This window comes from Crassostrea angulata, chromosome 3, assembly GCF_025612915.1.
Source record: "Crassostrea angulata isolate pt1a10 chromosome 3, ASM2561291v2, whole genome shotgun sequence".
Classification (NCBI taxonomy): Eukaryota; Metazoa; Mollusca; class Bivalvia; order Ostreida; family Ostreidae; genus Magallana; species Magallana angulata.
In genome coordinates, this window is record NC_069113.1 from 53,074,386 (window position 1) to 53,086,842 (window position 12,457).

The 12,457-nt window shown below is 34.2% G+C and overlaps 1 protein-coding gene across 6 annotated transcripts in view; it reads left to right on the plus strand.

Moving 5' to 3' along the window:
- The window catches only part of LOC128175446 (serine/threonine-protein kinase D3-like), a 34,227-nt gene extending 21,772 nt beyond the window's left edge, over positions 1-12,455 (plus strand). For 3 of the 6 annotated variants that reach the window (XM_052841069.1, XM_052841071.1, XM_052841072.1), the window contains 7 exons: positions 102-263; positions 625-723; positions 869-953; positions 1,067-1,142; positions 1,523-1,629; positions 2,775-2,863; positions 4,919-8,493. In XM_052841069.1, the coding sequence (XP_052697029.1) occupies positions 102-263; positions 625-723; positions 869-953; positions 1,067-1,142; positions 1,523-1,629; positions 2,775-2,863; positions 4,919-5,125 (825 nt within the window). In that variant the 3' untranslated portion in view covers positions 5,126-8,493. Of the gene's footprint in view, positions 1-101; positions 264-624; positions 724-868; positions 954-1,066; positions 1,143-1,522; positions 1,630-2,774; positions 2,864-4,417; positions 4,504-4,918; positions 8,494-10,593 lie in introns of those variants that run through there. The other 3 variants (XR_008242684.1, XM_052841073.1, XM_052841070.1) reach the window with 3 other exon arrangements.
- Positions 12,456-12,457: the final 2 nt, after the last annotated feature.

Genomic DNA, 12,457 nt, shown 5'->3' on the forward strand with positions numbered 1-12,457 from the left:
TGTTGAAGATTGAAATATTGAACTTTATATTAAATGTGATGCTGCATGGAGGCAGTATGAAGAAGAGCTTTATAAAGTTTATCCTCACTGATTGGTTACAGAATCTACATCACCCTGGCGTTGTGAACCTTGAAAAGATGTTCGAGACGCCGGAGAGAATCTTTGTGGTAATGGAGAAACAGAAGGGAGACATGTTGGAAATGATTCTCTCCAGTCCCAAGGGCAGGCTCAGTGAAAGAATTACCAAATTCCTTATCTCACAGGTCAGTATTCTCATCCTTATCTCAGGGCTATCTCAGTGAAAGAATCACTGAGTGAGTCAGCTCAACTCTAACACGGGCAGTATGATAAAGAAACTCATTAACATTGTTGTTTCAAGTCAAGCGTGTTTATTTTTGTTGTTGTTGATAAATATAGAGTAATTACATTTTGTTTGTGTAAAGTTGTGTAGAGGAAATTTTGAAATTGCAAAAATTACAAGCATCAAGATAATATATATACTTGGATCTTAATTACTATTTATCTTACACATGCCAAAAGATAGGTAGCTTTATGCTTCTGTCAGCAAAAATTACCAATTTACCATTGTAATTTTGGTCTCATAATTTGATTTTCATTATCCAGATTTTGATGGCTCTAAAACACTTACACTCCAAGCACATTGTCCATTGTGATTTAAAGCCAGAGAATGTGTTGTTGTCATCAGAGACGGCATTCCCTCAGGTAATCACTTCCCTTGTGTAGAAGACAGAGTTTATTGTCTTTTAATCAAGTATTTTTAAAAGCTTCTCAAACATTATTTGCTTTGGCTCCTGATGTCAACTTCTTGTTATGAGCTATATCCTGATGGATGACTTTATCATTTCAGGTAAAACTGTGTGATTTTGGATTTGCTCGCATCATTGGAGAAAAATCTTTCAGGAGATCGGTAGTGGGCACCCCTGCCTATCTCGGTGAGACAATATTTTGATACTCTTGAGTCTATAACATGGTTATTGTTAAAAATATATGATGCATACTTGTTGTAGCTGGTTCATGTTAAGTAAATCTATTCATTCCATTTTAGCCCCTGAAGTTCTAAAAGATAAAGGTTACAATCGCTCCCTGGACATGTGGTCTGTGGGGGTAATTATATATGTCTGGTAAGTAACATCGCCCCTACCCTTACTTACTGTATAATGTGGTCTGTGGGGGTTATTATATATGTCTGGTAAGTAACACCGCCCCTACCCTTACTTACTATATAATGTATGTAACATTATCCCCACTACACATCTATATTACACCAGCTAATCTGCCCTATCCACCTCATATACTTGTATGTTTGATCAGTATTGCCAACTTCCCTATCTCATACACTCTTGTTATTTCTTCATTCAGTACAGAATAAGATATTTTTTAAAAAAATTTTTTGCTGCATGAGGAAAAATTTGGATATAAAATAAGATGGATATCCTCTTGTCACCTGTATTATACACTTAGGCTATATTACAATTCTATTGCCTATTTATGCTGATTTCAGTTTAAGTGGAACATTCCCTTTCAATGAGGATGAGGAGATCAGTGACCAGATACAGAACGCTTCCTTCATGTACCCCGCCATGCCCTGGAAGGAACTCTCTCAGGAAGGTAATCAGCTGAGGCTCAATGGTCTAATCAATCTTGTTTTGTTTCTGAAATGACATTTAAACCTCATTAGATATACTAGTGTCCATGAATGCATGGATTTTCGACAGATACTGTGGAATCATTTTTATTCATGGGGGTCAATGTTCGTTGGTAGCCAAAATTTTCCTGGTTCATGGGGACATAATTTTGTTGGTAGTGTAATCGGAACAATTGTAATGAATATTAAAGAAATGCTTGTATATACGTTCCAGGAACATTGGTCCTCCACAAACAATGATGATTCCACAGTGTATGCACCAAGACATTAAATGTGAAATATTGACTTTCAAAAATTTGTGTAAACAAATGCCTGCATCCTCTGTCATTCAGAACATTCACACAATGAACATGAAATTCTGTATTTTAAATATGTTTTTCACTTATTTTGAATGCATTGTATGGGACTTTACAGTCACATAATTAATTATAAGATCTATCAAAACCCAGAGTCATTCATACACAAATCTGAGATGTGATTTAGAAAAAGTTTACAGCTTACTATGAAGAATGCGTGATAAACATCTTTGACTTATTGATGTTTGAAATGCTGGCATTGCTTACTATAGTTAGACCTGTTTCAAGTCAGATAGTTTATTTTCAATAAGATTAATTTTAATTTAGATAGATTTAGCAAAGATGGAAAGAGTTATTTTTTCTTTAGAGAAGTGAATGCCTTTGATACATGATATATTTTGAGTTTTGGGTTCTGTATTATACAACTGTTGAATCCATTTCTTTATGACTGTGTTATACCTTTGTATTTGATTTTTCATTTGTATGATGTAATGATACCAGTCTCATTGAAGAGCAAAATAATTATAGTTTTGAAAACAGGAGATAGAGAACAGCGCCGTAGAACTGAGGCATGTTCAGCATAGGGTGTGCTCACCCAAATGTTCCTCGCCAGCGGTTAAAAGTGAACACCTGTTCTTCCGAACATGACTTGGATTTATGGTGAAATAAATGATGATAGGTACAGATTTAACCTATACAATCCTTGCTATATATGAGTATTATGTAATCAAAGTATAAAAGTATAACACAGTCACCCGTTGAATGATTATATTATTTCGCTTTGTGACTTAATGTACAACGTTACTTTACAGCTCGAGACTGCATCAACGTGCTTCTACAGACCAATCATAAAAAGCGTCCCTCTTGTTCAAAAGTCCTTAGCCACCCATGGTTGATGCAGGTGCTTCACATATCCACATGTGTGCTGCACATGTGTACACCACCTGTAGCTTCTTCACTGAACACACCCTGGCACATCTGTTAGAACATATATCACACGAGTGCACTCAATGTTAAAAGACAATCTATATTAGTGAGGGTTTCTTCATTATTTTTGGTTTTGGAAATTTTTAGTGTATTTTCCTTTCTGACAAAGTTTTAATGAGGGTTTTTTAATCTTGGTGGTACCTTAAAATTTAATAGTTTTTTTTTCATTAATGTCAACTCACTTTTTCCTCTGCTCTACTTACTTGTCTATATATAGAACCATTTTAACAAGACCTTGGTCTTTCGGTTGGACGTAGCTATCTATTTCTTGCATCAAAACAAGGTAAAGATGACGCAGTTTCAAGTGAAGTATACACCGATTGCATAGTCTTGCAAAAGCCAGACATATCTTGTTGATTTCACAGATCCATGGCCGCGTGGACAGCAATGAAATAGACAAGCCTACATCACATTATTGTTTGACAACTACCCAAAGTCCAAGCTCTTATTTAAATGGTTCTAGATGTTTAAGTTACTCAGCTTTGGGAAAGGAGATTAAACCGAGGAAGAATCATTAGAAATGTTTTTCCCTATGGAGGGTGGGATTGTTAGCTTTGAGAGAGCATAATTACTGAAATTGTACCATACTGAACTATTTTGATACTGCAGTCCAGTAGAAGGGTGTGTTCAGCACTGTGTGATAACTCAATCTTCTCCTATCTACTGTGTGGATAAAGACCTAATGCTTTAGGATGTAGTGGTCAAGTGTGTAGACAGATTTAACCTCATTATTTATGATTTGCTGTGTCATTCTATAACGTATGCTTTCAGCTGAGATAGTAATGCCTTTGTAGGTCTAATGAATTGTATTATTTAATCAGGGTGATATAAAAAGCCTCTCCTATTACAAACAGTGACTAGGATGGTTCCTATCATCAAACAGATTAAAACAATTTCTTTGTAGACTTGGATTTCCTCTGTCTTTCACCTCACAGATAATTACAGAGAATTCTCTGTGTAGACATACAGTTATATTATATGCATATACTTCACTCATTGATTATTATTTCTCCATGTCTGAACTCTCTTCAGTGATAATTCTGGATAGCCACTTTATTAGCATTTCAGAGCATAAAATCTTGTTTATTAAGATATTTGTTAAAGGATAAATTCCTTCCCTTTTTTCTCTTTTAATTCATTATTTATGATTTTCCAGAAGCCAAAGCTTTAAATTTTTTCCTTTATAGAAATTTGACATTCTTGGCCTGTTATGATTTTTAATGAAGATAGTTAGCGTGCAATATGAAATTTCATATCTCAGTCTTAATACAAAGTCAGACATGGATTGTCATGGTGCTGCATGGGATGATTATTTTTAAACAGGCACACCGGCCATTTTTCAGTTATGTCCTCCATTAAGACCAGTTAAGAAAGCTGGCATAATTATATTTTAAGACTAAGCATGGAATTAAGTTTTGAGGTTGAGGTTAGATTTTCGATTTTTTAAAGATTTCTTGCCTTCTTGCAGCAATCGATTTGATCAGTAACCTACTCCAAGTCAAAATGCGCAAACGGTTCACAGTGGATAAGTCTCTCTCTCACGTTTGGCTTCAGGTGATTTGACACTTATCTCCCTTTAACAATGCATTAAACCATAACGTTCAAGACAATCTGTTGTAATAAAATTAGAGTTTGGGTTTTATTCTGTGATTTTAATAAATTTTATGATTTAGAGCTTTGCTTTCAAAATACCTTTTTTATTATATAGCACTGTTCTTAATTAATCAAAATTAGACACTATAGATATAAATATTATTTAAAAGAAATTAATCTATTATACTTTTAGATATTCTTTTAACATTACATCCTGAATAGTAAAATTAATGTTTAATTACTTCATATCATGTATTCTCATCTTATTAGAGTTGAATTGTATTATTGATAATGAATAAATCTCTTGAATTGAATTATATTAACACCTTTCTCTGATTGTTGCCGATTTCTAATATCATCTTGCCTGATTCATTAGGATTACCAGACGTGGTGCGACCTTCGGCAGCTTGAGGAAAACGTGGGACAGCGCTACCTGTCGCACGAATCAGATGATGAGCGATGGGAACAATTCCGCAAAGAGAAAAATCTGGGGCGATGGCAGGACATCGGCATGAAAGGTGTGAACGAGACTTACAAATACGGCAAGTGGCGAAGCGATCGCACCGTCAATGCCAGCTCCTGAGTCGCTGTTGTGTTTCTGGTGTATATTCGGACCAATTGTTGTCAGCTTCTGTTACAAGATATCTTCTGTTTTTCTTGTTTACCAATATTTGCAGAAAACAAAAAAAAAATCAAACAGGAAATTTTTTTATGATTTAGTATTTTACACTCAGACTTGCAAAATCGACTTTTTCCTTTTTATTAGAAGTATATGCTTTTGATGGAAGTTTATATTAGCTTTTTCTGATTGTAAAATGCTAATTTTTTAATTTTTTAAATGTCCTTGCTAAGCAAGAACTGAAGAGTTTATTTACAAGAATATCTACTGTAGTATTGCATGTTGTCCTGTTTTATAAGATTTGAAGATCTTGGGCAGATTTACAACCAACAATCAAACTGTTGTTTCACTATTGTCACGCACTCACCTTGTTATGGGCACTTTTCTCTTATTGTTATACTTTTTTATTGTTAATGTTTTGATGAATGGTGTCCAATACCTGGTCCTTGCGAGTGGCAACCCATCGCATGTTAAAGGCGACGCCCAGTCATACACAGAGTGGGAAGCAAGGGCCAGGGCCTGTTTTGTATACTACAAGACTATGTGATATATACGTCATCTGTTTGTAAATACCATTTTACATTAAGCTACTTTCATTATCTCAGCCACTGTTTTTGGACAACAGCTGTATTTGACAGAACGGCGATTATTGTCCGATCGGCGATTATTGTCCGATCAGTCGCGGCTGATCAGTCTCTGCATGGTGTTTTTTTATTCGAATGTTCTTCCATTTTGTCACTGTTGTGATATTGTCATGTCCAGGCAACAGATTTTCTCACACAGATATGACAGTGATGTGGTATTGACCACTCAAAGGGATTTACCATAGTTCTAAAGGAAAATGCACCCTCTTAAAAACAGACCAAATTGTAAACTATTTAATAATAGTCTCTTAGAAATGAGCCAAATCTTTTCCATGAAAATTGTTTTGACTAGAACCTTTGTTTTCTTTGTTTATAAGGTATAACTTGCATTATCATAATTTGATTCATTTAATTTGATATTATAAAATCTGGTAAGTACATTTGTAACATCGGAAGTTTAAAAAAAATCCTTTTTTTTGTCTTTAAAATTTACTTAGCTGATAAACTGCTTTCCTTTTGATAGAATGCTCATTTGTTAAGCTGCTTTTCTTTTTCTAATTTCATGCAACATTAGTATTAAACCCCCCCACGGCGGACCAGTGAAGGGAATCTTGGGTTGCCTGGACATTATTTTTATGAAATATATTTTGATATTAACATTTACTTTTTACTTTGGGGAATCTCCACAACCCTGAGGAGAAAAATCACATGATTAGCCTGTGACTCCCTGGGAAATCAAATCAAATGATAGTCATTAGACTGGATTGAAAAATGTCTCTTAGCATTCAAAGAATCTATTTACATGTTAAATCTTTCATGTCTAAGTGCTACACATAGGACTAAGATCAGTAAGGGTATTTCTTTGTGATGTCACTTGTTGAGCCTCCTTAATTTCCACGATACAGTGTCAAGCTTGTCTGTTGACCTCACTGTGTTTATCCAAAGATGGAAGCCTTACTAGTCCTGAAAGATATAAGTCATATTTTCCCTTTTTTTTTTAAAACAAGTTTTATAAGTATGAAGAGCTTTTTTTCCCAGCTAAAAAGATGTAAGCATATGTGAATCTTCATAAATATACAGCTGTATTAGAAATACACTTGTTATGTGTATAGATATTCTATCGTGTCATTACATATTATATATATTTAATAGAAATGTTCCTCTTTTCAAAGGTGTTTACACATCTATACATGTGTTGAAATATTCTCTTGTGAATATATGAGAGTTTTATACTGTTATATTTATAGATAATTTGAGAAAATTAGGGTAATATATAGAGTCTAGAGTTAGTGAGACGAGTTTTGAGACCCTGTCTTTATGCCATAAATTTATTTACCTACACAGCAATATCAGAATCTTAGATACCCTTTCCCTTCAACCAGAAACTTTGTATTATCTGTGCCTGTAACAAAAAAAGATAAACATGGCTTGAACTTTTTCTTAGACCTTTCAACCAATGGAATACATTTATGTAGAATAAGTGGAACAAACTCGTATCCCTTAGCCAATAGCTAACATTGGAGATCATCTAGTGTGAGGGGGTGAGGGGCGAGTACTTTCACTTCGTTAACCAAGTTCATGTGTGGTTCTAGTCTTCAATCAGTGTGCTTTCATCCATCACTTTAGAACATGCAGTACTTGCATAGAATCATCAGACGTCATCGAAATTCAAGATACTTACACTTGCATTCTCTCCAGTGAATTAACCTTTAGTATTATATTGCTTGTCATTGTGTCTTCTTAGTGTAGGACTTATTCAGTGCAGATCTGTGAAATTAGACTGCAGTAATAGCACACTCAGCATTAACTTATTCCAGGGAAACTTTTTCCTAATCTGCTATTGAATAACAGACTTGTTTATGTATAAACATATGGCAGCCGTTTAGTTGTATCATGACATACTCCTTTAACATATTGAAATGGGGCTTCCTTCCTTAAGAGGTGATTTACATGACGTTACCACATGATCACACACAGATTGATCTTATTTTGAAAAATACTGATAAAAATAGTCACTCTTCTTGCTATATGTTTCTTGTTAAATTGAAAATTTGGAAAAGAACATTATGTATACTGGATTTATTTTTAGTGCTATTAGAACATAAAGTCATCATTTTAGTCCAAACCTTTTTGAAGTCACTGTGTTAAAAGATGCATTTTTTGTAAGGGGAAATAACTGATGAGTATTCTGCCCCATTTTTGTTTTCATAAAGCATCCAGATTTTTCTTTCATACACATTGTCCAGAAACAGAATCTCAATAGCACCTCTACCAGTAATTTTGCTAATTAGCCATTAGTGCTCTAATGATGGTGCAAAAGTAGATGGAGAATATTTTAGAATACTAGAAAATGTTATCATAGCGTAGTAATGTTGAATTTGGCATTCAAGGATTTCTGACGCAATTTACCATATACTTTTCATGAAAGACTTCATCAGAGTGGAACTTTCAAGTCTATGTCTTGTTATGATATTAGATTTGTTCTACGAGACATCACTTTATTCCATTACAGATAAGTTTGTTCGGTTTAGACCCTTTGGACATTTTATGTTATAACCTCAAGGGGTCCTTACTACCCCTTCATCAGATGATTATGTACTATTATATGTAACAATGTAGCACACCGCCGGTGTGAGACTTACTGATATGCAATACTATTATAGCTGTAGTTATGTATGTTAACTACTCTGGATATATGTGTGATGTTATGACAGGTCTGTTCAATAAAGATGGGAATAGGTGATATAACACAGACTTATACTTACTGCATTATTTGATAAGAGGATCTTGGTCTTTAAAACCCACAGATAATGGTTTAATGCCTTAAACCATACCATAAGTCATTGGGGACTTTGCTTCATCATTTTTCCATGGATGTTACAGAATTATAAAATGATAAAAGGTTTTTGATCTAAAAACCACAAGATGCATAGTTTAATTTCTTTAACCATACCATATTTTAAGGGGTTTTTAGCTCACCTGAGCCGAGGGCTTAAATGAGCTTTTTTAATCAAAATTTGCCCAGTGTCTGTCGCTATTGTTGTCGTAAACTTTTCACATTTTCGTCTTCTTCAGAACCACTGAGCCGATTTCAAGCAAACTTGGCACAAACCAAAGTGAAGCGCTTTCAAATTTGTTAAAATGAACAGCGAGGTCCCTTTTGAAGGGGGAAATTTGTGCGTATTTTTTTAAAATCTTCTCAATAACCAATTGGTCAGGCAAGCTGTAACTTTCGTGGAAGCATCATAAGGTACTGGAAATTCAAGTTTGTTCAAATTATGATCCCAGAGGTTAGTTTGGGGAGGGGGGTCAAATATTTGCTTTAGAATATATAGAGAAAAATCTTTAAACCTCTTCTCAAAATCCAAGTTGTAACTTGTGTGGAAGCATTATCAGGTACTGTAAATTTATGTTTGTTTAAATCTCGATGCCCAAAGGTAGGGCGAGGCTATAATGGTAGGTTAAAATTTTTACATAAAAATATATAGAGAAAAATCTCAAAAAAATCAGCCAGACAAATTGTTACTTGTGTGGAAGCATCCTCAGGTAGTGTAGATTCAAGTATGTTTAAATAATGATCCCTGGGATTAAGGTGGGACCACAATTTGGGGGGGGGGGGTCGAATTTCTACTTAAGAATATACATGTATTGACAAAAATCTTTAAAACTCTTCTTCTCAAATACCAATTGACCATGAAAGCTGTAACTTGAATTTACACTTGGTAAGTTTGTTCAAATCATGATCCCTGGGGTTAGCATGAGGCCTCAATGGAGCCGTGGTTGAATTTTTACATAGGAAATAAATTTTATTATTCTCAAAAACTCATATTTTATAATATATGGTATTACTTATAAGCAAGCATCTTGACATTTGAAGCTTCTCAGTATTTTAGACTGTGACCCCTGGACAATTCTGGGGCCACACAAGGGGTTCAAAATTTGATTAAGGTTATGTTCATATGAATAGTATCTGTCTTCATTATCTTCTTGGTCTTAATCTTCTTGAGAACTGCGATGCTCAATATGTAAATTAATAATGAAATCATCTAGTTTCCAAAATTTTGGAAATCGTTTTTAACAGGACCTTCTTTACTACATCTTTCATATATTTTGTATATTACCCCAGAAAGCTGATTTAATCATGACTTTCGTTTCTCATGTGAGCGATGTGGCCCATTGGCCTCTTGTGGAGACATACGTAGTTGGCTTTTATCTTCAGAATTTGGAAGTAGCATGTGCTTATACAAAAAATTTTCAAGGGGAGAGGGTATCCGATGCTTATTTTTGGTAAATTCGCTATGTGAGTTTAATACATTTGAATTTTCCAAGGGGGGGGGGGGGGTCCTCCTCTAGATCCGCGCATGATCAGTATTGCCTTGAATCATATAAAGTAAAATTTCTGCAAAAAGCAATTCTCAAATCCCTTGCGTTCGGGGGAAATGTGCAGTATTTGATTTGTTCACATCATTTCGGTTTTGATTTAATGGCTTCTTGCTTCGTTTTTGAAGAACAAAATTTCTGTAACCTGAGAAATACTACTTAGCCTTTATTTTGATATTTAATATCGATAAAAAAAAATTAATTAACAGACTGAATATTTGAAAATTTTCAACTTAAACACCGGTAAGTGCATGTATTTTTAAAAGCGTTAGAGATGGAGTAATGTAGTATGTGTTGGTTCATTTCCTTGAAAAAATTACATGAAATGGGGCTGGGAAATAACACGTTGTATATTTGTGAAAAAATGAATCTTGCTCCTTTCAGATAATAACAGTAGAACATAATTTCGACATGGATGTTTTTAGATATCAATATCTTAATGAATGTGATTTTTGTTTTTGTTTTTAGAATGACAATGACGCCATGTCTACGCATGCTCTATGAGTGGAGTGGTGAGAACTTGGACAGACACACAGACGAGGTCACCGCGCCTCGTTTCCTGTTGTATAATCTGTGTATATGTGTGTTTATTTGTGGAAACAAACGCTCAACTATGAACTATTATTTAGAACGGAGTTGATAGATATATTTATATGCGGTTTCTTCTTTATGCTAATATGTTGAAATATCAATACTTGGATAGAGTCATCATTGTTTAATGCAAGAAAGAAGTGGGTAAAAGTGTCCATAATAAGAAAGATATAAAACAAGCAACGTAGGAAAAGAAACGCATTTCAAATTGGTGCTTTAGGCATTGTCATAAACCAACCTCTCTCTCTCTCTCTCTCTCTCTCTCTCTCTCTCTCTCGTGGCGGGGTGGGGGTGGGGGCGCCGTCTGTTTCCATGAATGGTCTTCGAAGATAAGCGATTATGCATTCGAACATTACATGTATATTTACTTTGGGACCACTTGAAATGGTATAGTGTCTTGACCTATTCGTGTGCAGAGTAAAGACCTTTTAAATTTACAAGTCGTTTCTTAGGTTGTATAGATATTGGTTTTTGATGTGGGGGATTGACTGGTGTGGGTTTTGTATACACCTCACATTGGTACATGTACATGTACGAGGGATATAAATGTTGTTGGGTTTCTTCCCGATTTTATATCGTTTATACAATAATTTTTCATAATGGTTTTGATTGTGACGATTGATAAAATGTAATTTGTTTATTTGGAAATATGGAAGTCAGGAAATATTTTCTCGGATTTTTTGAGAGGGGGTTATCGAAATTCCCATGTGTCAACAAATCATAAATTACTAAAAATGAGCAGCGAGTTTGTATATATACATGTGGGGGGTTTTCTTTTTGTTACATGTTCCCATATTTATCAGAAGTTGGGTGATTTAGAATCGTTTGTCCATTTCTTGCTGGTGGCCAATAATTGGTCAATACAACCATATTTAGACGTATAGAACATTTAATTCACTTCTTCATTCCTTACTGTATAGAAGTTATACTTGAGTCCTTATTGACTGAATTCCACCATCATTTGTTATATAATTGAAATTTGCCGGACTTTTTGTTTGAGATTAAAATTATAATCAGATGGCTACTATCCATTAGCATAGTAAATTTATTATTCATTACATCGCCGGAGACAGTTGCAATGGTGACGAGCCTTCTTGTAGAATCAAAAGAAAAGTAATACATGTATTATCAAATTTAAATCATAAAATATAATTATAGTAAATTATAAATTAATCTTTAGAATTAAACGTATTTCATTCCCATTTAAAACGAAATTATTTTATGAATTATTTTGTATAGAATGGGAATATTTCTGTAATAGTTCTTAGCGTCGTGAGTGATTTTCTAATTAATTGTTTTTAAAAAGTTTTTAATATCCGCACAATTTCGTTAAATTTTTGCACAAACACTCAAAATATAGGGGAAAAAATGCATTTACATACATTCATATGCTCTTTACGTTGATGCGTTAGAACGCATTGTGATCATATATGGTTGCATGTTGGAAAAGAGTGGTCACTGGACAAGTACTCGCGTTTTTACCCCCTTCAGTTATTTCATCATACCTTATTCATCACCTGTATTATTGTATAAATGTGATTTACTTGATCCTAATTTTGATCGTCTCCGTTACACTGACAGGTTTAAGTAGAGGAAATCAATTTACATTCAATTTGGGTGTATACATGTTTATCATTGAATTAAGAGATCGACATTGAGATGTTTGTTGATATATACCAATCGTGCACCTGTACGTTTAATGTATATGACACTAGATTGTGACATTAAATGCACTATACCC